The 26,442-nt window shown below is 40.2% G+C and overlaps 1 protein-coding gene across 16 annotated transcripts; it reads left to right on the top strand.

Moving 5' to 3' along the window:
* Nucleotides 1-1,640: 1,640 nt before the first annotated feature.
* tmem259 (transmembrane protein 259) lies at nucleotides 1,641-23,229 on the top strand. 16 transcript variants are annotated; one of them, XR_010929172.1, is made up of 14 exons: nucleotides 1,641-2,000; nucleotides 6,163-6,575; nucleotides 11,747-12,061; nucleotides 12,329-12,509; nucleotides 13,618-13,728; nucleotides 14,004-14,126; nucleotides 14,747-14,847; nucleotides 16,084-16,141; nucleotides 16,689-16,772; nucleotides 16,887-17,019; nucleotides 17,552-17,651; nucleotides 18,577-20,150; nucleotides 20,231-20,260; nucleotides 20,799-23,229. XR_010929172.1 is itself a non-coding variant. In XM_067596006.1 (12 exons), the coding sequence occupies exons 2-12, from the start codon at nucleotides 6,357-6,359 to the stop codon at nucleotides 19,459-19,461; spliced, it is 2,256 nt and encodes a 751-aa protein (XP_067452107.1). In that variant the 5' UTR covers nucleotides 1,641-2,000; nucleotides 6,163-6,356; the 3' UTR covers nucleotides 19,462-23,229. The 16 variants fall into 16 exon arrangements, 3 of the variants coding, with proteins under 3 accessions (XP_067452107.1, XP_067452105.1, XP_067452108.1); XR_010929160.1 differs by having other exon boundaries at nucleotides 20,231-23,229; XR_010929171.1 differs by having other exon boundaries at nucleotides 18,577-20,260.
* The last annotated feature ends 3,213 nt before the right edge of the window (nucleotides 23,230-26,442 follow it).

Genomic DNA, 26,442 nt, shown 5'->3' with positions numbered 1-26,442 from the left:
GCCACAGGGCTGTCTCTTCACGTGCCTGTCGGGAAAACATGGAAGAAATCAGCAAAACTCGTGATCAGACGGGATAAATGTCTTCCAGTACTTGTATCATGTTTTCTGTAACATGTTTTAATAATGTTTTTATTCTTTATATCAGCTCTGTCGGACTGTTGTTTGTGTTTATGTGAGATGGCGCCGTCGGGCAGCTTTATTTATCTTGACGTTTATACCCTAAATGCAGCCTTACAGGTGCGACTCAATGGAAACAAATCATTGCCACAATTGCCAAAGCCATGATGTTTGTGCATGGAAATTGTTCAATAAAATAATAATAATAATAATAATAATAATAATAATAATAATAATAATAACAACAACAACAACAACAACAACAACAACAACAACAACAACAACAATGACAATAATAATTTGAATTATATCGGCGACTGAATACCAAATTTTGACCTTCAAATACCACTAAATGTATTGCAATTAAATATTTGAGTTTAACCTCTGCAAGTAAATACACTCAAACTCAAAAAGTTCTTGTTACTGTGCCTTTAAACAGGTTAAAGGATGAGACCCTGACAGTATTCGGATAGATCATGTTTTTGTTTAATTTTCAGATGCAGTGAGATCACATTTTCTGAAGGAAGGCAAAAATATTAACCTATCTTCTTCTTTATTTGGTCTTCATGAAAACAGAGAGAAAAGCAAACCCATTTGGATGCAGCTACTGTATAATCAAAATATCTTCTTTTGACTTTTGAAATCTTTTTGTTTGTGACGAATGTTTGTTTGTTTGTTGTATACAGTAAGGTCGTCCACCAGATGTTAGATTCATCTTCACAAAGTTTGCTCTGAACTCTTCTTCAGTTCAAGATGTGGACTTCCTCTTACCAACGGACTCTCTAGTTGAAAACAAATGTGTCTGGGTTTGTTTGTTGTTACTATTGTAATATTGTTATTTTATGTTGTTTTTGAGGTTTTAAGTTTTAATACACCACAACAGACTGTTTTTCTTCTTTCCTCTCCCATTAATCATCTCACCACCCCTCAGATTTATCTGCTGACCCTTTGGAGGGGCCCGACCCCTAGGTTTGGAACCACTGGACTAAACTAGCTAACTGTATATAAAGTAGTGTAAACTAGCTCCACCTCCAGCAGCTACAACAGTAACATGCTGCTCTAACACTGATGCTTCACTATTAATAATCTAATGATGTCATATATAATAATATATCAGTCAGAGGGACCAAACCACTACTTTTACTGCAATACTTTAACTACATCAAGCTCATAATACTTATGTACTTTTACTGCAATACTTTAACTAGCTCAAGCTCATAATACTTATGTACTTTTACTGTAGGAGGATTTTTCATGCAGTACTTTTATTTGTAATGTAGTATTTTTATTGCAGATTCAGGTCTGTATATAAGTATTTTTACATCGCTGTATTGGTATTTTACTGAAGTAAAGTATCTGAATGGGACAGAACCACGGCGGAGACTCTGTTGGACACATCTGATAAATCCTTTAAATAAATGAGGAATAATATTATGTAACTGCGCCCTCTGAATATGTCACTGAAGATGTTGTAACACCTAAGTCACCCACACACACCTGTCAGACTGAGCTCAGGGAGGAAACACGTCACAGTTCAGGACCCGTATCTCCGCTCTGCTCGTAGTTCCGTCTCATAACAGCAGCCGTCAGTTGCTGCTAGCTGCTGTTAGCTGCTGCTGGCTGAACAACAGCTCAGAGATAATCTTTAAACTCCTGAAGAATCAAACTGAGTCTGTTAAATAAATCTGAAATGAGTCCTCACAGAGTCCCGGACGGGCTGGCTGCGAACTAACACCGCTGCTGTTTCACTAGCGTTAGCTGCTAGCTCCTGCTAACAGTGCTAACCAGCTAGCTGTTGCGTTTATGAGTCTGCTCGTTTCATCTGGAGAAAACATCGATAAGAAAACGTTAACATGGACACACAGCTGCGGGATAAATAACAGGTAAGTGAGCTAAACGCTAATCCAAAGCTAATGTCAATTACAGCTCTTTATTTTACGGAGATAAAGTGTTAGTTAGCTGGATGTTTACCTGCTGAAGCAGAGGCCCGAAAACCTGCAGGACCAACAACATTTCATCATCTGCTGACAAACATAACAACAACACATCTGCAGTAGTGGAAGAAGTACTGAGATTCTTTACTGCAGTAAAAACACCAATACAGCAATCTTAAAATACTCCATTACAAGTAAAAGTCCCTGTATGAAAAATCCTCCTACAGTAAAAGTACATAAGTATAATGAGCTTGACGAAGCTGGAAACCACTGGTTTCATCTTTAACAATGTGTTGTATTTTAAAAGCTTGTTATATTATCCATTGTGTCAAATCTTCATCTGAAAAGTAACTAAAGCTGTCAAATAAATGTAGTGGAGTAGAAAGTACAATATTTCCCTCTGAAATGTTGAAAGCAGCATCACATACTCAAGTAAAGTACAAGTACCTCAAACTGTACTTCAGTACTTGAGTAAATGTACTTAGTTACTTTCCACTAATGAACCTCACAGAGAATATTTAAGCACTAAAGTGTCTTTAAGTGTCGTCATTGAGGAGCTTCAGATGTTGTTCTGAACATTTATTTCCTGTGTGAAACATCAAACATCTGATATTAACTCACACATGTAAAGTTTAAACTATAAAAACTCTCACTGAGGAAAGTTTTCAGTCTGATTGTTTGCATGAGAAGTTTAGGTTGAAAAGCTGAAAGCAGTTGAAGTGTCAGCTGGTATTTAAACATTAAGACCATTAAAGTAAGTCTGTAAAGTTCTGATTATTTCCATTATGGAATAATTGTTTTGTCTATAAAATGTTAGAAAATAGAGAAAAATGTTTGTTATAATCTCCCACAGCCCGAGTTGATGATTTAAAATGTTTTTATTTTGTCCGACCAACAGTCCAAAACTCAAAGATGTTATTGATTTATTGACTAATGGTTCCAGCTGTCAGATGAAAGCAGCTGAAGCATGTTGAAAACATTTGACATGTGACCATTAATACACGTTAGAAGCGTTTCCAGCTTCTTAAATGTGAATATTTTCTGCTTTCTTTAGTTGACAGTAAACTGAAGATCTTTTGGAAACATTGATCCACATTTTTCACAATTTCTGACATTTTATGGACCAAACAACTAATTGATAAATCCAGATACTAATCGTCAGATTAATCAATAATTAACTAATGGTTAGTTGCAGCTCTGACCCTCATTTTTACACTCCAGGTTTATTTTATTTTATTTTAGTTTAGTGAAGCGTAATCTGCTCATACAGCTGTTTAATATGCTGTTTATATGTTATGAACATATTAACAGTATCTATCTATATCTATATTGATTGATCGAGGCAGTAAATATCTTCTCCTGGATCCGACGTACGTTTCTGCTCTGTGAGTCGACTCAACGGATCACGTCTCGCTCTAAACGCTGCAGACAGTCGAGTCATCGGTTTCCATGGAAACACCGAACTAACAGTTGAAGAGAAGAGCTGCAAACATCGATTATTAATCAATCGATCAATGAGTCTATAAAACAACAAAACTGTGTGACAGATTTCCTGTAGCCCGAGATGACGTCATTAAAGGATCATTCTGCTGATTCTCTATATTTGTCTTCATGTTTGGATCCAAACCAACAATGAAATGATTCTTTTTCAGAGATGTTTAATCCAGTATAAAGTTCAGAGGTTGTTTATCTGCAGCACAACAAGCTGTAAACAGAACCGCGTTACTGCACATGCTCAGTAGTGTCTGCCTTACACAGAACTACATGATGCTGTTAGACAGTACCTGTTAGACAAATATATAAAATCATCAGAATGATGCTTTAATGTTTGTTTGAAGACGTTTATTGACTGTGATGGACGAGAAGCAGAAAACATCAAATATTTGTTATATTTGCTTTAAAAATGATCTTTTTCAACACTTAATTGATTATGAAAATAGTTGAAAATTAATTTTCTGTTGATTTAAGGTATTGATACTAATCACAGCAGCTCTACTGAAGAGCAAATGAAAGCAGGTGAAGTGTCATTTAAAGATTAAATGTCAGTTGAAGCAGATAGAGCTGATAGAGACCAGAACAAGATAAGAAATGTCATCTGACGTCATAAACACTGAGAACTTTATGAAATGTTGTTAATCAGGCCTGATCTATTATCTATATCACCACTGATCTCCTGATCTGACATTCAGTTACACTAATTTTGCATAAAACTCTTCTGAGTTTATCAACATCTCAGGCTGTTTCCTGCAAAAAGACTAAAAGACGACGATGGCAAATTAAAGGAAAAACCTGAATAAATGAGAGTAGAAGATGTTTCCACACAGCTGCGCTGCTCCAGTAATGAAGTTATGAACATCCAGTGATGCTCTGTGACTTGTATAAACATCCAGCTGATTCTGATCTGGTATCGAGGTGACGAGAGGAAAAGATGTGAGCGGCTGAACGAGGGTTGATTGTTGGGGCGGACGGCAGCAGCTTCAGTCACAAAGACGCTCAGCTGGCTCGTCTGTCGATAAGAACAGTGACTGAAGTGACGTCTGCGTTTAGATCTGCGGGAAAGACGTCAGTAAACAGGGTCATGTGATGACGTGATCAGACTGTCAGCAAAGCTTTATTTATACAGAACTTTTTAAAACACGAAGAATATAAATGAATAAATAAATTATAATATGAAACAGCTACAACGAACCGGAACATCAGACAGGAAGGAGATCTAGAAACAGGCTTCTGTCCAAAGATTCATCAGATCTGGTAGTCGGGACTCGTGAGCCCGTCGACAACCACATAGAGACGGACGTTACAGTCGGCTGCAGCGATGAAACCCTCATTACAAAGATGAACCAACATCTGAGAGTTCAGTGGTGCAAAATCCATCCAGGTTCTGGTCTACAGAGACGTGGAACACACTGATATGATCAGATGAGTCCTTCACCTGAGAACTGGTCCAGGTCTGAGTGCTGTACCCCTACAGTGAGGGGGTCTGGTCCAGGTCTGAGTGCTGGACCCCTACAGTGAGGGGGTCTGGTCCAGGTCTGGATGCTGGACCCCTACAGTGAGGGGGTCTGGTCCAGGTCTGGATGCTGGACCCCTACAGTGAGGGGGTCTGGTCCAGGTCTGGATGCTGGACCTCTACAGTGAGGGGGTCTGGTCCAGGTCTGGATGCTGGACCTCTACAGTGAGGGGGTCTGGTCCAGGTCTGGATGCTGGACCCCTACAGTGAGGGGGTCTGGTCCAGGTCTGGATGCTGGTCTCTTCCAGGATGACAATGAATGATGTGAATCATGTTATGACCTTCACAGTCACCAGATCTCAACCCAGCATCATCATCACAGCACCACATGAGGAAGATCTTTATGATCAATGATGATCAATAACGAGGAGCTCTGAAGATGTTCTGGTGGTCCAACAAACATCTCACTGACACACTTAGTTGGTTTTTCTTTTCATTCGTCAGCCGTCTGTGTGTCGCTATCTGTAGTTTTTATGCGTATTTAAAATAAATAAACATCCCATAATGCTACACGTGGACTGTCGGCGCCTCAGACAACAGAAACTGTATTTAAAGGTCGGTGTGACGTGTGCAGACGGCTGCTAGCTAGCGTTAGCTCCCCGGCAGCTAAAGACGAACTGTTCAGTCTACGTCCACGTCGTCGGAGATAATAGATCAGCGTGCGGAGCTTCGTCCACGTAGACGTTATAACAGAGCAGATATCATCTACATCTGTTTTTAACTTAAAATAATGTAACTGTAACTGAACCGTTGACAACAAGTAAACAACGTTTAGTTCACATGTTTACTGAGTAAAGGTGCCGATGCAAAAATCAATCTCTGGATTTCAAGAATTGATTACTGATCATTCAAATAAGAATCGCAATAAATTGATTATTTACTTAAATCCAGCCCTATTAATCTACTATTAACTTTATAATAAAACTTTATTTTCCATTGTGGATTGTTTATTATGTTTTGATTCAGTGTTATATCGACGATAAGTTTTATTGACTTATTCAGACACAATATCAGAATAATTAATTATCAATGAGCTAATGACACTAATAAATGTTCATTAATTTGATGAAAGTGTTTATTGATGAATGTTGTGTTGAACAGTCTGAGGTCTGTGAAGAAGTTGAATCCATCAGCTGCAGAGGTCTTCATCATCATCATCGCGGTGTCTGTCAGAGGTCAGAGGTCACAGACGGACGTCCCTTCTCTCTGAGCGACGCTCCCGGCAGCCATGCTGACCTAGAACCAGCCTGAAGCTGTTTGTTCCTGCCGTCTGAGAACAATAAACCACAGAGAACATGTCTGAGAACCAGGCCAACAACAACAACGTCCCGCTCAACAACAACAACAACAACATGGGACCCAACAGGATCCGCAACCCCAACATCAACCAGAACCCCCTCATCAACGTCAGAGACCGCCTCTTCCACGCGCTCTTCTTCAAGATGGCCGTCACCTACGCCCGACTCTTCCCTCCGTCCTTCAGGAGGGTGTTCGAGTTCTTCGTCCTGCTCAAGGTGAGACAGGCCGGATTATTAACACATCATTAACCTGGTAACCATGGTAACTCTCTGTTAACCTGCTACATCACCATGGTAACTCTCTGTTAACCTGCTACATCACCATGGTAACTCTCTGTTAACCTGCTACATCACCATGGTAACTCTCTGTTAACCCGCTACATCACCATGGTAAGAATCTTTGATTATGAGACAGAATCAGACAGTTTAATGTTTAAATCTGCTGCATCGAGTTTAAAGTTTAAGAGCTCTGGATGTGGGAGGCACTGAGAGTGCATTGACTGGTAAAATATGATATTTTATCAGTCAATGCATATATAATGCATATATTTTATATGAATAAATTAATGAATTAGTTTTTTAATTAACAAATTTACATCAGCAATGTCCTGCCAGCATTCTTCGCTTATTTGCAGCGACAGCGTTGCTTTTTGCTGTGATGATGTATTTATATTATTCTCCATTATTCTCTCCGTTCTAATTACCTGTTCCTCCTGACTGAAGCAAGCAGCACATGATTGGTCCATTTTGTGCAGAAAAAGAGTCAAATGACGCGTCAAACGCCTCTTTCATGGAGCCCAAAGCAGAAAGCCTGAGTTAACAAAGAAAGTTCATAACCAGCATCGCTTATCTCTGATCATGAGTTCAGGGTTTGTTGAGCCTGGATATGTTGAACTTGCTTCGTCGTTCACCCCTCAGGCTCTTTGCTGACGATATTCTCAATCAATCTATGAATCGTTTGGTCAGAGTCAGAGCTGAAGCCCTCAGATGTCTTTCTTTATCTGCTGATAAAGAAAACCTACAGATTCTACAGAAAAGCATTTAATCATCACATATGAGAAGTTTTGACATTTTCCTTTAAAAATTACTAAATTGATTAATTATCAAAATAGTTGCTGATTTAATTAAATGCAGGTCTAACCTCAAATACAACATGAAACATAAGTGACAGTGAATTTAACTGGTTAACTGTTAAAAGCAGGAGAATCTGTGAGAACACAAACTGATCTGCGTAGAGCTGAAGATTATTTAAATTGTTGATTTATCTGTTGATTATTCTCTCCGTTGTTTGGTCTATTAAGTTTCTGAAACTTGTAAAAAAATGTCCAAAAGAGTCAAAGCTGATGTCTTTAAATGTTTGTTTTATCCAGAACACAAGCAGACATCAGAGGAGGAAGTGGACCAGAATGTGTTTTTATTTCAGTCAAGGCGATTTTATTAAAGGGAACATTTATGACGTTTTTCCTTATTTTCAGTCATATATGTGATGTCACAATGTGGGATGTTCATATTAAACATGGCCGACATGTCAAATAACGAGGTAAACGTGTGTAGCAGCGGCTGCTCTGAACGCTCGGTTTCCAACGTTTTTTTCTACTTTCAGCCCGAGACGACGTCGGCTGGTGACGGATTTCTTTATATGGTCATCTGCTCCACGCGCAGCGCGCAAGTTCGCTGCTCTGCTCCGCTAACGTTACGGCGTTACTGTAGCGGTTTCTGCATTAATTCTAACTAAACCACTGAACAAAGAGCTCCAGATCTTGTTGTCGACCGCGAACAAAACTCCACTAAAACGGCGGATAAACACATTTCATCTCCTGAAAAGTCTTCACAATAAAAATCTCCTGTTATCTGTTCATTTAAAAGATTGTGATCTGAAGCAGCAAAAGCAGGAAATGTTGGTTTTCATCAGCAGTAACTTAACACGACTGATTCGGCTGAAAGCGATCAGCAATCAGCAAATAAGGCTGATATCTAAACTTCAAGCACAGAGATTCAGTGAGAAGCTACAGAAGTCCTGAGAGCTGAGCAGAGAGGATAAAGATGTCGCACAATAAGTAAGAAATTAACGTAATATTTACCAAACAGAGACGTCCTGCTGTGTACTCGCATATTTCAGATCTGATTTCAGCTCCAACAAATACGGATGTGTTTGAGAAGTTTATATTGTGAGTAAAGAACGAGAAGAAGAAGAAGAAGCGAAATCCGACGACTATAGTTTGTTTACGCTGCCTCCGGAGTCTCCTCCCACCGCCGGGGGAAGCTTCCTGAAGCTGACCAATCAGAACAGAGCAGGCTTTTAGAAGGAGAATCCAACACAGCCTGTTAGGCTGAACAGACGGCTGCATAAAGGGCCAGGAAGATAAAAAAGCTGCTCTACTGGAGTCCAAAAATAAAAATATAGAGCTTGAAATATACATAATAGTTCCTCTTTATCAATTAATAAAAAAACAATGTTTGGATTTCTTTCTAAATATTTCTGTCGGACATCGTCAGGCCGAAGACTGGAGACACAGCTGGAGGTCGACATGTTCAGATGTACATGTGCCATATAGAAGCAACGCTCTTGTTCCTTTTCAGTATAAAATATCTCTAAGTACTAATTAGAGATGCAAATTTTAAGCAGTTCCCTTAATCGAAAGTCGGTCGATTAATCATTAATTTATGACTTATGGTGGACGTTCAACTGTGACCTGCGTCTGACACAAATCAGAATACATGAGGAATTTAAAGAACAGATTAAGTAAACACAGTTACTTAAATTATAAGTTAAATTACAAAATAATGACTGCATTTAAAAGTTCAGAGCTCCTTTCTGTCGCTGGACGACAAAATCAAAGTATTAAACAGCAAACAGCTGCAGAAGCTTCATGAATCAGTCAGTTAGATCATCTTTAATTGAAACTGCTGCAGCCTTCAACAGTAAATGACCCATAACGTTATCGAACAAATAAAAAGCAGGTTACTCCCCATAACGTCTGTCTGACTGGTTTAATATGAATTAATACTCGTACTTTATCTACATGATGGACTGATTGTTGGTCCAGCTGCTGGAAACAGCTGCTCAGCTGCGACAGACACACAAATACCGTCACTCCAACTTCATCAGTCCAGGAAACCTTTAACATTTACTGCCACGCTAAAACGTATTTATACTCCGAGCAGGAGAGCGTCGCTTACACAGCTCATCACTTTTGTGTTGATTTTGTTGGTTGTTGTGTAATTTAGAGAACTTCTGTCCCGACCGTCGGCGCCGCAGCTACAGCGATGCTAGTTTAGCATTAGCACGAGTCTCCAGATATCTGAATCACACAGCCGCCACACAACAAACAACAACTCCGTGGAATTTTCACAACATGATGAGATTCAAGACGCCGCGGTGTTCATCAACACACCGGCCTCAGTGAGCAGAGCGAGGCATGCTGGGACTTTTTTCTTCCTCAGACGGCAGGGAGGTGCGTTTTTTTTACAGTTTGTGTGGCTCACCTGTAACACACCTGTAATTCAGTCTCATTAAAAAGTAACTAATACAGCAAACGTACAGAACGCTTCATCCTCTGCATTATTGGTTAATATATTATTTATCGATTATTGATGAATTGCCATTAATAATTTAATCGATTAATGATGGACATCCCTAATACCAATTAAGAAACTGATAAACTGGTAAAACATTTCTCTGCTATAAAACAGTTAATCAATGAAAATAAACCAGGGAATAAAAAGTTTGGATTTTTTTATTTATTGCATAAATACAACCTGATGTAGGTAGGTTTACATGTGCAGAACAGTTGATGCAATCATTCAACTTAAAATCACCATTAATCAGAATATTTTTTATTATAATTCCAGTTGTTACAGTTGATACTTAAATGTAAATTTCTACTTGACTGTACACAGCAGGGGATTTTAAAACTGCATTGATCAATATTTTTATTCTATAGATATTATATAGTTAATAGTAATTGTGCATAATGAGTATGTGTTATGATGACAGCACTTAACAAATCTGTGCGGGACAAACAACAACACAAAGTTCCTTTAAGTTAAACGTGTTAATCTGCAGCGATCAGGATTAAAATGACGGAATTTTTAATGGACTCTGGTGTAGAAGTCCAAGGTTTAGTCCAGATTAGCAGCAGTCACACCTTCAGGCTTTTCTCCACAAACACTCCATGATGCAACACAGTCTGAGTCATATAACAGACTGCCGATTCATATAACAGACTGCCGATTCATATAACAGACTGCCGAGTCATATAACAGACTGCCGAGTCATATAACAGACTGCCGAGTCATATAACAGACTGCCGAGTCATATAACAGACTGCCGAGTCATATAACAGACTGCCGAGTCATATAACAGACTGCCGAATCATATAACAAACTGCCGAGTCATATAACAGACTGTCGAGTCATATAACAGACTGCCGAGTCATATAACAGACTGCCGAGTCATATATAACAGACTGCCGAGTCATATAACAGACTGCCGAGTCATATATAACAGACTGCCGAGTCATATAACAGACCGCCGAGTCATATAACAGACCGCCGAGTCACATAACAGACTGCCGAGTCATATAACAGACCGCCGAGTCATATAACTGACCGCCGAGTCATATAACTGACTGCCGAGTCATATAACAGACTGCCGAGTCATATAACAGACCGCCGAGTCACATAACAGACTGCCGAGTCATATAACAGACCGCCGAGTCATATAACTGACTGCCGAGTCATATATAACAGACTGCCGAGTCATATAACAGACTGCCGAGTCATATATAACAGACTGCCGAGTCATATAACAGACTGCCGAGTCATATAACAGACTGCCGAGTCATATAACAGACTGCCGAGTCATATATAACAGACTGCCGAGTCATATAACAGACCGCCGAGTCATATAACAGACCGCCGAGTCATATAACAGACTGCCGAGTCATATAACAGACCGCCGAGTCATATAACTGACCGCCGAGTCATATAACTGACCGCCGAGTCATATAACTGACTGCCGAGTCATATAACAGACTGCCGAGTCATATAACAGACCGCCGAGTCACATAACAGACTGCCGAGTCATATAACAGACCGCCGAGTCATATAACTGACCGCCGAGTCATATAACTGACCGCCGAGTCATATAACAGACTGCCGAGTCATATAACTGACTGCCGAGTCATATAACAGACTGCCGAGTCATGAGAGAAATGACTTTCTATCCTCTGAAGTTTTCGGTGTTTCTGTGTGAAGAGTTGGTGTTTGTCAGAGTTAATGACTTCATGTTGATTAGTTTTTCTGAGCAGGACTGTGCACACAGTCTGATCTCCTCCTATTAACTCCTCACTGCTCCTCTCTGACTCCTCTCTGCTCCTCCTCAGGCGCTCTTCGTCCTCTTCATCCTCGCCTACATCCACATCGCCTTCTCCCGCTCGCCCATCAACTGTCTGGAGGTGGTGAGGGAGCGCTGGCCTCGTGACGGCATCCTGCGGGTGGAGATCCAGAGGAACTCCAGCCGAGCGCCCGTCTTCCTGCAGTACTATGACTCCACGGGCTTCCAGGAGGAGCTGGAGCCTGAGGAGGGAGGAGGAGGAGGGAAAGGAAGAGTGGCGGGGCTCAGCCTGGCAGCGCTGCAGGAGGAGGAGGAGGATGAAGAGGAGATGACCCTGGAGATGTTTGATAACAGCTCAGTGCAGGTGAGCACAGGTCAACGCACGCAGGTGCAAAGATCAATGAAATATTTAACTTTTGAACCCAGTTATACTCAGCAATGAGTTTTAAAGCTGCACTAATCAATGTTTTTATTGATAACTGATACTTATTGTGCATTATTAGCACAGATCATAACGAATGTGTGTAATGATGAACAGCTCACCTGTGTTTGAAACCATGGCAACTACAACTTCATGTTCCGCCAGTTTGGTTTTTGGTTTGGTTGTAGCTTTTTCTTTCCATTTCTACAGTTTGAGCTGGACATCGAGCCTCGTCTGAAGCCGTCTCTGATTGGAGGAGGTGGAGGAGGCGGAGGAGGCGGAGGAGGAGGAGGTGTGAACGACAGTCAGGACGTCTCCTTCAGCCAGACCACTAAAGGTATGCAGCCGCTGAAGGACTCTGTGTCTGAGCTGGAGATGATAACCAGAGCAGGTAAACCCTCCTTCACCTCCTCCTCTGTGACTCCTCCTCCTCCTCCTCCTCCTCCTCCTCCTCTTCTCTGACCCTGCCTCCATCCTCCTCTCCTTTTCTCCTCTCTGACTCCTTCATCTCCTCCTCCTCCTCTCTGGTTGAATCCAAATGTCCACCCTCTGGACTTGCGGACTGAGCCCTCGCGGACTTCAGCGATACGTACCGTGACGTGTTCGCCGTCGTCACGTCACGTCCGCGAGGGCGCCGGGCTGCGAGGGGACTAAAATGCGCTCTGAGACGGGACGTATGACCTCCAGTGTTTCCATGGAGATAAATTGAAATTCCTGACCCTTTTCTGCTTTACTGTCAACACATCTGGTCAGAGTGATCCTGAGCTGCTCTAATCCAGCCTGTTATAAACCTCATTACATCAATTAATCCATACAGTAAATACTTTACATAACCTATTATTATTATTAATATTACTCTGAGAATTATTGTTTTTGTTATTGATGATAATAGTTCGTATTATTATTTATTATTTTCTACATCGTCACTTTATAGCTGATTGCTGCAGGATTATGGGTAATTTTGCGAGGGCAGTTGTGGGTTTGGACAAACCTCGACTCTTGCAGACTTACTGGGAACGCGCCCGCAAAGTCCGCAAGTCTGCAAATGCCTCTGACTCCTTCATCTCCTCCTCCTCCTCCTCCTCCTCCTCTGACTCCATCCCCCCTGCTCTGACTCCTCCTCCAACCTATGCCTTTCCTCCTCCCTGACTCCTCCTCCTCCTCCTACAGTAACACTCCTGCTGAGTTGGTTGACTGTGGAACTACGTGATGTGAAGCAGCTGTTTTAAAAGTTTTAAATTGATCCTGATTCATCTGTTGATGATGATGATGATGTAATGTATTTTTAAAGAGCTGAGGTTCTCTTTCAGTCCAGCAGGAGGCAGCAAAGTCTGTGATGTTGAACAAGACAAACGCATCATCATCAGTGGACCACTGCATGCTGGGAGATATTGATTTAAACAAATTAATCAGTGACGTTGTTGTTTGACATGTGTGATGTATGTTGTTTGACATGTGTGACGTATGTTGTTTGACATGTGTGACGTATGTTCTTTCAGTGTGGCCTCAGGAGGAGTACATCGTGGAGTATTCTCTGGAGTACGGCTTCCTGCGTTTGTCTCAGAGCACCAGACAGAGACTCAACATCCCCGTCATGGTCGTCACTCTGGGTGAGACGCTGACACGCAGCTGCAACTAACTTATTATTTTATTATCAATTAATCTTCCAGTTATTTTCTCAATTAATCAATTATTAAATGCCAGTAACTTGTGAAAAGTGTCCAGAGCCCACAATTCATCCTCATTGTCTTGTTTTATCTTATCAAAATTGTTGCCAATTAATTGACTAATTGATTAATCATCGCAGCTCTAAGTGGAACCAGCGGCCTCATGGTCACATGACTGATGACGGAGCTGAAACCTGCGTTTCTCTCTTTGTCTTCAGATCCAATGAAGGACGAGTGTTTCGGTGACGGCTTCAGTCGCTTCCTGCTCGATGAGTTTTTGGGCTACGATGACATCCTGATGTCCAGCGTGAAGGCGCTCGCAGAGAACGAGGAGAACAAAGGTAGAAAACACAGAACAGAGAGAGAACCAGGAGAACAAAGGTAGAAAACACAGAACAGAGAGAGAACCAGGAGAACAAAGGTAGAAAACACAGAACAGAGAGAGAACCAGGAGAACAAAGGTAGAAAACACAGAACAGAGAGAGAACCAGGAGAGCAAAGGTAGAAAACACAGCTCAGAGAGAGAACGAGGAGAACAAAGGTAGAAAACACAGAACAGAGAGAGAACCAGGAGAACAAAGGTAGAAAACACAGAACAGAGAGAGAACCAGGAGAACAAAGGTAGAAAACACAGAACAGAGAGAGAACCAGGAGAACAAAGGTAGAAAACACAGAACGGAGAGAGAACCAGGAGAACAAAGGTAGAAAACACAGAACGGAGAGAGAACCAGGAGAACAAAGGTAGAAAACACAGAACAGAGAGAGAACCAGGAGAACAAAGGTAGAAAACACAGAGAACCAACAGAGAACCAGGAGAACAGAGATCCTGAGGTGTATTCAGACAGATGTGAATAAAGACCTCAGAGTCCTGCCGACATTAATCAGGTTTCTGAAGTTCAGGTGATATTTTCTCCTGCGAGGTGTCTGCAGGTTGATGATGTCACTGCGTGGTTCTCTGCAGGGTTCCTGAGGAACGTGGTGTCTGGAGAACATTACCGCTTTGTCAGCATGTGGATGGCCAGAACCTCCTACCTGGCTGCCTTCGTCATCATGGTCATATTCGTAAGTATCAGTCGCATCCAACATTCATCAGCTGACTGAACACCAGCGGTCGAAAGTAATTAAGTACATTTACTCAAGTACAGTTTGAGGTACTTGTACTTTACTTGAGTATTTCCATGTGATGCTACTTTATACTTCCACTCCACTACATTTCACTACATTAGAGATATTAGAGATATAGAGATAGAGATGAGATATTAGAGTGTGAGTTTTAAATTCTTTTCTTGCTCCTCCTGTGATTTTATAATGAGTGTGTATTGCGGAATGTTTCACAGCACTGAGGGAGTGACATCACCAGGAGCAGTTGGAGAGGAGGATTTTAGAGTACACTTCTTGTGAAATCTCGTCATAAATCCCATGACTTTGGCCAAATCTAACATTAAAAATTATATTTTAGTAGGAAATTTTGTGGTGAATCTACTGATACAGGTTTGAAAGTGGTCAGACTTATAGTTTAGACGTCAGAAGCCTCTGTTTGACACAAAGTTCATGCCCATAGATTGCCTCCCCATTGGTTTACATTGTAAGTGTGATGTGGCACTGCAACTTTCAGGGCTTATAAAATCCAAACCGTTCGAGTTATTACAAAGTTTTTAACAACATTTTTTTCAGCACAGTGTCATAAGTCATGTGTCAAAGTTTGAAGCCGATACCATTAACGCCCTCGGAGGAGATAGCGTTTGTTCGCGGGCCAAAATTGGGGCAAAGTCTTATTTTGAAAGGCTAATTGCGGACTTCCTGTTGGATTTAGGTCAGGGGTGTCAGAGTATGATTTGTTGGTCTTGATGAGACGAATAATTGAGTTTTGGTTTGATCTTTCTACGACATTCCTACGGACTGTGGCGGCCATTTTAGTTACATAGGTGGCACTCTCAAGCACATTTTGGCACTTTAGGGGTTAATTTTTACATTTATCAAATTTTTCACCAGACCTGATGTGTGTGCCAAATTTGGGGAGTTTTTGAGCATGTTTAGGGGGTCAAATTTAGGGTTTAATTGGCATAATAATAAATAAATAAAGAAACAAACAAACAGACATGAAAAACAATAGGGTCCTCGCCGTTAGACAGAGGACTATTGTTTTACAGTAGTCCTCTGCCTTTTGGGCTCGGTCCCTAATAATATATCAGTCAGAGGGACCAAACCACTGCTTTTACTGCAATACTTTAACTACATCAAGCTCATAATACTTGTGTACTTTTACTGTGTTGATGTTTGATGTTTTGTGTTTTGCAGACGTTGTCGGTCTCCATGCTGCTCAGATATTCTCACCACCAGATCTTCGTCTTCATTGGTCAGTTTCCTCTGAAGCGCCACATCAGACCGACTGATGATGATTTTCAGTTAAATATTAAATAAATGATCAATCCCTCCAGGATCTCAATGTTTTTGTGATGAATGCGTTGAGAAAAATCATTGATTTTGCAGCAGCTTTTCCCAAAAATTGCAACTCAATGTGTGTTTTTTACTTATTACAGTAAAATCAGGATAATTGGGGAAAAATTGCAAGAAAAGGAAAATAATGCGGTTTTTTTTTAAACTCCTACAAATTAAGAGTCGGATGTAATGACTTTGTTGGATAAAAAGCTTCCTGCAGATCAGCATCAGCTCTCACAAATATTACATTTCTTGAATTTGCGTCAGTTATTGGGATCGCAGTTTCCTGGAGGGATTGATGGATGTTAAGTGTTTGATTCTCTGATCATCTCTGATCTAAATGATCAATTTAATCCTAAAGTATCATAAATGATGTCTGTGATCTGGAGGATCAGCTGTATTGATCCGGTCTCTGTGATCTGGAGGATCAGCTGTATTGATCTGGTCTCTCTGCCCCCCCCCAGTGGATCTCCTGCAGATGTTGGAGATGAACATGACCATCGCCTTCCCAGCAGCCCCTCTGCTCACCGTCATCCTCGCCCTCGTCGGTAAGTCGAGATAAAGTTGATTTGATGAAACAGATCGTTGGCTTCAGTGTTTGGAGGTTTTGTGTGTTGCATAACTTCCTGTCTTGACCTGATGATGTCACTTCCTGTCACCAGGTATGGAGGCCATCATGTCAGAGTTCTTCAACGACACGACCACGGCCTTCTACATCATCCTCATCGTCTGGTTGGCTGATCAGTACGACGCCATCTGTTGCCACACCAACACCAGCAAACGCCACTGGCTGAGGTGAGTCACCTGACCGACACCGCCTCACACTATTGGCTCATTGTAGACCACGTCCACAGGTGCAAACAGAGATTTTAAGGGATTCTTGTTCCGTTTTCAGGAACTTTGTACAGATTTGGGATAAATTAATGGAAATATTAATGCTTTTAAGGGGTTAAAAACTACTTGAAATGTACAAATTAACATCACAGCTACCTGTTAAAATGCACCTTTTTAAAAGCACCGTAATTATATTTCAAACATCCTAAACTAGTTCATTCATGGACAGAAAAATGAACTATAATACATGAAGAGATTTTAATGGATAATCTGCACTGTTTTAGCCTTTTAAATAACATGAAATAGCATGAATAGCCAAGGTATAAGTTAAGGGATGGCTTTCAGGGGATTTGATCAATTTTAAGGGCTTTATAAATCTATATTATAAATCATTATATTAACCCTTTAAAAGCCCATTAACAAACCTTCCTGGTATCATTATTTCTGCATAAATGAGACGTTAAAAGATTTCTTTCCTCTGTGTTTATTTCAGGTTCTTTTATCTTTACCACTTCGCCTTCTACGCCTATCACTACCGCTTCAACGGTCAGTACAGCAGCCTGGCTCTCGTCACCTCCTGGCTCTTCATCCAGGTCAGAACCTTCATCATCATCATCATTATCACCCCAGTCACTCTGAACACACAGACATGAAACACAAAATGAACTCATCATCATCAGTGATGTCCGTCGCCAATAAACCAATAAACCTTCATAAATCTGCTTAGAAATCAGAGAAAAGACAGATAAGAGACAAGTCGGAATATTTTCAGAATAAAAGTCTGAATATTTTAGGAAATAGTTTGGAATATTAACAGTCTGAAAGAGCAGCAGCTGACGTTACAGCAGCACATCTGATGAGGTTTTGTTCTCCTGATGCTTCTTGTTTCTGATTCAAACATGTTACTATTAACACATCATAACATCTGTCACATCTGCAAAAACATTTTCACACAAACAGCTGATAAAATGCAGCAGAAAGAAAAAAAACACCTCAGAGATTCACTTTAAACACACAGCGAGTTCACTGAGAAACAGTCTGATTGTTTCTGGGACAATATTTCATATTATATATGATATGATATTAATATATCATCCAGAGCAGGTTGGCTCATACAGCCTCTGAACTGGGACAGACTGGTTTCCAGTTATGTCTCACTACTGGAATGAACTGCAGCTCTGCAGTTGAACTGGCTGATGTTCTTCAGATTGTTTATGATATTGTGATCCTGTGTTTGGGGCTTTTTATCACTTTTATTCAAAGATTTGTTCAAACATGGGAAACATTTTAATATTTGAACTGTAATGACTTGTTCAAATTCAGAATCGTACAGTTCATAAGTGCAACAGAGTGTCTGAGGTAGTTTGGCCTGTGAGCCAGCAGAGGGAGCTGAAGCTGACATTAATACTGTAGTTTCATGCTGCAGACAGTCACAGATCCAGGCTGCAGTAGATACAACAACATTCATCCTGTGTAGATGTCAGCTGTTCTCACTAAGCTCCTGCTCTCCTCGTGCAGCACTCCATGATCTACTTCTTCCATCATTACGAGCTTCCCGCCATCCTGCAGCAGATCAGGATCCAAGAGATGCTGCTGCAGAACCAGCAGGGGGGTCAGGCCAACCAGACCGCCACCGCCCTGCAGGACAGCCTCAACAACAACAACAGTGCTGCAGCTGCTGCGGCTGCTGCTGCTGCTGCTGCTGCAGCTGCTGCGGCTGCTGCAGGACCTCCAGGACCGGCGGACACCACCCAACCAGCACCCGCCTCCACCCCCCAGCCTCAGCCCGACCCACAGCCCTCCTCCACCTCCTCCTCTCCTGCAGCGGGCGTAGGGGAGGTGAGGTCAGAGCTGAACTGGGTGGCTCAGACGGCCGCCATCATCACCGAAGCTCTGTCGTCCTCCACCCAGCAGGGGGCGGCGGTGCTCGATGGTGGAGGAGGAGGAGGTCAGAGGTCAGCGGGAGCGACAGAGATCAGCGTGGTGGCCGAGTTCTGGATGGGAGGAGCAGCTGCAGCAGGTGTAGGAGGAGGAGCAGCAGGTGTAGGGGGTGAAGCTGCAGGCGTAGGGGGAGGAGGAGCAGGTGGAGGAGGAGGAGGAGCAGGTGGAGGAGGAGGAGGAGCAGGTGGAGGAGGAGGTGGTGAAGGGGAGCAGAGTGTAACGGTGGATCCAAACATAGTCTCTGTAGAAATTAAACCCACAGCAGGAGGAGCTGATCCTCCAGCCACGCCCCCTCCTCCTCCTCCTCCTCCTCCAATCAGAGGGCCACAGGCGGCGGAGGTGGGGCCCTCAGAGGCGGGGCCAGCAGGTGCGGCCCCCCCACAGACAGACTGCCCCCCTTCACAGAGTTCAGGTACAGACTGGAACTGCAGAGCGCAGCAGAGCTCCTCACACACATCCTGAGAGTCCAGGTGTCCCGCCATGACATCACCTCACCTGTCTGACACCTGTCAGCTGATCAGCCTGTTTGATCAGCTGATCAGAGAGCGTTCAGGGTTTTCCTGTTGATCCACATCTGAAAGAATTATCTTATCGTGTTTCCCAACCTGAGGGTGGAGACCCTCCGCAGGTGACGGAAACAGCTGCAGAGACACGATCGGTTTATTTTACTGTCTGTCAATCAAATAATCAATAAAACTAAAAGCAGATAGATGACAGAGAGGACGACTCGCAGGCAGAGCTCAAACCTTTCATCAACTAACTCCTGAGTCGACTGACAGAAAATTAATCAGCAACAATTTGATAGTTGATTCATCGTTTTTCTGTTTTGTTCAGTCGGACAAACGAGACGTTTACAGAACAAACTATTCATGCGACTGCTAATAACAATTCCAATAATCAATAAGTCATTTAAAGCTCCGGCTGTCCTCCTGATTCTGCTCTCTGACCTAACAAACTGAATCTTTGTGTTGGACGGACAGAACGAGACATTCAAAGACGTCAGATTTGACTCTGCGGGACAGTTTCAGAGTTCTTATGTTTGAGGGACTAAATGTTCTGAGGTTCCGTCAAGTCCCGTCAGGTTCTGTCAGGTCCTGTCAAGTTCCGTCAGGTTCTGTCAGGTCCTGTGAGGTTCCGTCAGGTTCTGTCAGGTCCTGTGAGGTTCTGTCAGGTTCTGTCAGGTCCTGTCAGGTCCTGTCAGGTTCTGTCAGGTTCTGTCAGGTCCTGTGAGGTTCCGTCAGGTTCCGTCAGGTTCTGTCAGGTTCTGTCAGGTCCTGTCAGGTCCTGTCAGGTTCTGTCAGGTCCTGTCAGGTCCTGTGAGGTTCCGTCAGGTCCTGTCAGGTCCTGTCAGGTTCTGTCAGGTCCTGTCAAGTCCTGTCAAGTTCCGTCAGGTTCTGTCAGGTCCTGTGAGGTTCCGTCAGGTTCTGTCAGGTCCTGTCAGGTCCTGTCAGGTCCTGTCAGGTTCCGTCAGGTTCTGTCAGGTCCTGTGAGGTTCCGTCAGGTCCTGTCAGGTCCTGTCAGGTCCTGTCAGGTTCCGTCAGGTTCCGTCAGGTTCTGTCAGGTTCTGTGAGGTCCTGTCAGGTCCTGTCAGGTTCTGTCAGGTCCTGTCAGGTCCTGTCAGGTCCTATCAGGTCCTATCAGGTTCTGTCAGGTCCTGTCAGGTTCTGTGAGGTCCTGTCAGGTCCTGTCAGGTCCTGTCAGGTCCTGTCAGGTTCTGTCAGGTTCTGTGAGGTTCTGTGAGGTTCCGTCAGGTCCCATCAGGTCCTGTCAGGTCCTGTCAGGTTCTGAGGTTCCGTCAGGTTCTCTGGTTTGTTTCTGTGACTGTTGAACCGTCAGAGAGACGTGGAGACAAACATTCGATCTGTGAGAAGCAGAAATGTAAATCGAGCCTGTGATGTGGATCCAGGTAAAACCCTGAACCAGGTGTGACCTTCACCTGCTCGCCCGCCTCACGTTTCATCATCAGAGCTCCTCACCGACACCGATCGATCCATCGGCTGATCAATCGTTCAGCTCGTATCAGAAAGTCTCACACAGAAAGATGAAAGACTGAAGTGTGAATATTTCATTAATAATTAATAATCAATCAGTTCCTCTGATGATCTTTTCGTTTGGAAATAAAGGTGAATTTACTGTTTTGTGAACATTAAAATCAAGATAAAGAATCAATAAAAGAGTTTAGAGGTCAGTTCAGTTCTTGTCGCTCTGCTGCAGAAACACCAGCTGATTATTCTCCTGATCAATAATCTGTTGATTATTAATCATTTAGTTTATAAAATGTTAAACAGTAGAAGAAGTCGGAGGCGACGTCTTTAAATGTCTCTTTGTTGTCGACCAGAACTCAAAATATTCAGTTTGTTAAAAAAAACAAAAATAAAATATTCACAGTAGGAACCTGAAGTTATTGATGATTTTAATAATTCATCAATTAATAATAAATATTTAGTTTTGTGTTTCAGCTGAAGATGAAACTTTAATCAATCAGCCAATAACGATTCAGCCCATATTGATAATTGATGAATCAGACGTTAGACATCAGAAACATGAAACTAGTGATCAGATCAATAGTTGGTTGTTATTGATCTGTAGAGCAAAATAAAAAAAAACTGCATTTAATTGATTATTTGAAACAAATTGACAGACGGTGAAACTGGAGATGATCTGAAATCTGATGGTTTATTGATCAGATTCAGATGTTTCTATAAACTGCAGCTCAGCGTCACTTTAAACACTGAACATGGCAGGAACTGATCGTGATGATCAGTTATTGATCAGCTGATCAGCCCTGACTCTGACAGGTTGAAGCACAAACTCAACTGAGTTGATTTTTTTTTTTTTTGTTCCATATGCTTTTATTTTGAAGATAAAAACTCTTAGAGAACAGGAAGTAGTTTTGGGGCGGAGCCTGTCGGACTGATCGATCGGGACTTCCTGTCAGAATGAATGCCTTATCAATAATCCTCTTCAGAGACGTCAGCGAGGAGAGCGAGCTGATTGGCTGTGCAATATGACACCGGCTGCGTCACAACTCAGGCTCCGCCTCCTGGCAGAGGGCGTGGCCTGTCGCTGTGATACGTTCAGGGGACTGAAGCGGAACGGTCTGCAGGTGCGTTCAGGTGCTCCTCATCAGCTGGTAAAGCTGAGTGTTGACTGTTTCCTGACGAGTTTATTTATGGACCAATAAAAACACAAACTGCAAACATGTTAAGACTGAAAACATGAAACAGGAAGTACAGATTAAAAACATTCTGTGCTGCATAAATACACTTGAATAGTATATAATAATAGTTTCTGGACAACAACGGAGGAATCAGATATATCAGCTTTGATACAAACACAATACTTGTTAGTAGATCAGTTCATTATAAAAACACAAAGAATAAAGATTTAAACATATTTTTAGATTCACTAATCTAAACTTTCAGTCTACAAACTGGATCCTACGTTTCCCATAATTCACCTGGACAGTCTCATTAGAACCTCGCTGCAGGTCAACCTCCTGTTGTCTGATGACATCATTGTGACATCATCAGAGGACCAGTTCACCTGTAAACAACATGAAAGTATGAAACATTTCATTTCCGTTTGGAAGACATTGGATGAACGTTCAGACATCAGCAACTTATTGATCCGTGTGACAGCAGCTGATCGACTTTAATCTATAAAATACTCAATATTTAATTTTGCTGATCAGATAAATGCAGTAAAAATACATAAAGTATTAAATAAGTAAAGTACAATAATTCATTATTTGTTTTAGTTTCTTTCCACGACTTGAAACTGGGATCAGTCACATGATCTGTGAGGAGTCACCTGAACGCACCGTTACCCAGGTGACCAGCTGACGTCACCTGATCCGCCTGCTCAGACCTGTTTTGTTTTTTTTGTTTTGTGTTTCTGAGATGTTTTTGTTTTGTTTTGAGGTTTTTTTTAATTATTTTTTTGTTTCTTTGTTGTTGTTTTTTTGTCTTTATTTGTTTTGTTTTGTTATATTTGGGGATTTTTTTTCCCGTATCTTGATATTTGTCGTGTTTTGGGGGCGGAGCCTGAAGCGTGACGTGGCTGAGTGTCGCTAACTGAACCAAACTGATGGACTTTGTGAGGTTTTTCTTCTTCGTGCCTCTCTGCTGGATGACTGTAGCCTCGTTAGTCTGAAACTCATCAAACTGTATTTAACTGTCCAGTAAAACCAGTAAACAGTGCACAACACCAGTTTGCACACAAACTGTCTGGATGTCTGAATTCTTTGTCTCTGAATCTTCACGTCTTCACTTTCTTGACTTCAATCGTTCATTTATTTATTTTACTGGGAGAAAAAAACCAGCAGCTTCATGGAGGCAAAAAGACGCCGTGTAAATAAAGCAGATATTGAGCTCTTAGATCATTTATTTTCTGTGGCTTCAGTTTGGATCATTTCAGTATATTTGCTCAGATTTATGTTTCTATAAAGCAGAATGAGAGTCTGTCTGTTCCTGGTTAAAAGCTCTTTTTAGAAGACGCCATGTGAAAAAGCTGATCACCGCTGCTCATGTTTATGGTTTTATTATTATGGAGTTAAAATAAATCAGAAGATAAATACTGTTTGGTGAAAGCAGCTCATGCAGGGACTCAATGATATAATGAGCACTCACACTCAATATTTCCAGTAGTTTTTTTATTTGGCTGTTACATCATTCAGCCGTTTCCAGTTAGACTCTGTAATTAAATCATCACATTTTATCCTGAGTAAGAAAATCAGCTGATTGATCCAGACTGAGAGAAAAGCTGCTGCTCAGCTACAGAGCAGCGCGCTGTTCACCTGTTTATTCACATTTTATTCATATTAAACATGGCGGGGCTTCACACTATTAACATTAAACATGAGGGAGGGGCTTCACACTTTATTATTAAAGATGAGGGCGGGGCTTCACACTATTAACATTAAACATGAGGGAGGGGCTTCACACTTTATTATTAAATATGAGGGCGGGGCTTCACACTATTATTAAATATGAGGGCGGGGCTTCACACTTAATATTAAACATGAGGGCGTGACTTCACACTTTATTATTAAATATTAGGGCGGGGCTTCACACTTTATTATTAAATATTAGGGCGGGGCTTCACACTTTATTATTAAACATGAGGGCGGGGCTTCACACATTATTAGTAAATATTAGGGCGGGGCTTCACACTATTATTAAATATGAGGGCGGGGCTTCGCACTTAATATTAAACATGAGGGCGTGACGTCACACTTTATTATTAAATATTAGGGCGGGGCTTCACACTTTATTATTAAACATGAGGGCGGGGCTTCACACTTTATTAATATTACACGTGTCACTGCTCGTCTTTGGGTCCCGGGCCGAACATCCACCAAGTGAGTCGATCAGAAGAACAAAAGTCATTTTTGGATCCAGAGAGTCAACAGAGGAATATTTGTTCTACTTGGTCATAAACTGAGATATCAGACAAGATGAAACTGTGACCAGATGATGGCGCCGGATGAAGCTACGATGCTAATGTGGCTAATAAACAGTCGGATGGATCAGTGGAGTTCAGATGCTAAAACATCTTTACGGACAATTATCAATCAATCAGTCACATGATCCAAAAATATACTTCATTATATATATATATATATACACTTCATTGTACACATCACTTCTATAGTCTGAAGATTGTATATAACTTCTTTAAATGTCACCTCTTCTTCTTTAATCTTTTATTGCTTCCATTCAAACACTTGTTGGTATTTTTCTTCCATCTGTGCTGCTGGAAAATGAATTTATCCTCACAGATCAATAATGTCTGATCGATTCATATTTAAATGTCTCTGTCGTTCTAAAAGATTTGATTTGACTGAGTCACATACAGATTCTGTTATGATTTAGCTTTAATATATAACATTTAATATTCTGCCAACACATGAACCTCCATACAATCATACTGAATATACTGTAATATATCATAACAATATACTATATATACACTAACATATACTGTAATATATCATAACAATATACTATATATACACTAACATATACTGTAATATATCATATCAATATACTATATATACACTAACATATACTGTAATATATCATATCAATATACTATATATACACTAACATATACTGTAATATATCATATCAATATACTATATATACACTAACATATACTGTAATATATATCATATAACAATATACTATATATACACTAACATATACTGTAATATATCATATAACAATATACTATATATACACTAACATATACTGTAATATATCATATCAATATACTATATATACACTAACATATACTGTAATATATCATATAACAATATACTATATATACACTAACATATACTGTAATATATCATATCAATATACTATATATACACTAACATATACTCTAATATATCATATAACAATATACTATATATACACTAACATATACTGTAATATATCATATCAATATACTATATATACACTAACATATACTGTAATATATCATATCAATATACTATATATACACTAACATATACTGTAATATATCATATCAATATACTATATATACACTAACATATACTGTAATATATCATAACAATATACTATATATACACTAACATACTGTAATATATCATATAACAATATACTATATATACACTAACATATACTGTAATATATCATAACAATATACTATATATACACTAACATACTGTAATATATCATATAACAATATACTATATATACACTAACATATACTGTAATATATCATAACAATATACTATATATACACTAACATATACTGTAATATATCATATAACAATATACCATATATACACTAACATATACTGTAATATATCATATAACAATATACTATATATACACTAACATACTGTAATATATCATATAACAATATACTATATATACACTAACATATACTGTAATATATCATATAACAATATACTATATATACACTAACATATACTGTAATATATCATATCAATATACTATATATACACTAACATACTGTAATATATCATATAAAAATATACTATATATACACTAACATATACTGTAATATATCATATAACAATATACTATATATACACTAACATACTGTAATATATCATATAACAATATACTATATATACACTAACATATACTGTAATATATCATATAACAATATACTATATATACACTAACATATACTGTAATATATCATAACAATATACTATATATACACTAACATATACTGTAATATATCATAACAATATACTATATATACACTAACATATACTGTAATATATCATAACAATATACTATATATACACTAACATATACTGTAATATATCATAACAATATACTATATAATACACTAACATATACTGTAATATATCATATAACAATATACTATATATACACTAACATATACTGTAATATATCATATCAATATACTATA

Source organism: Thunnus thynnus, chromosome 8 (assembly GCF_963924715.1).
Source record: "Thunnus thynnus chromosome 8, fThuThy2.1, whole genome shotgun sequence".
NCBI lineage: Eukaryota > Metazoa > Chordata > Actinopteri > Scombriformes > Scombridae > Thunnus > Thunnus thynnus.
The sequence above is the reverse complement of the archived record's forward strand: the minus strand, read 5'-3'. Positions and strand labels throughout refer to the sequence as shown.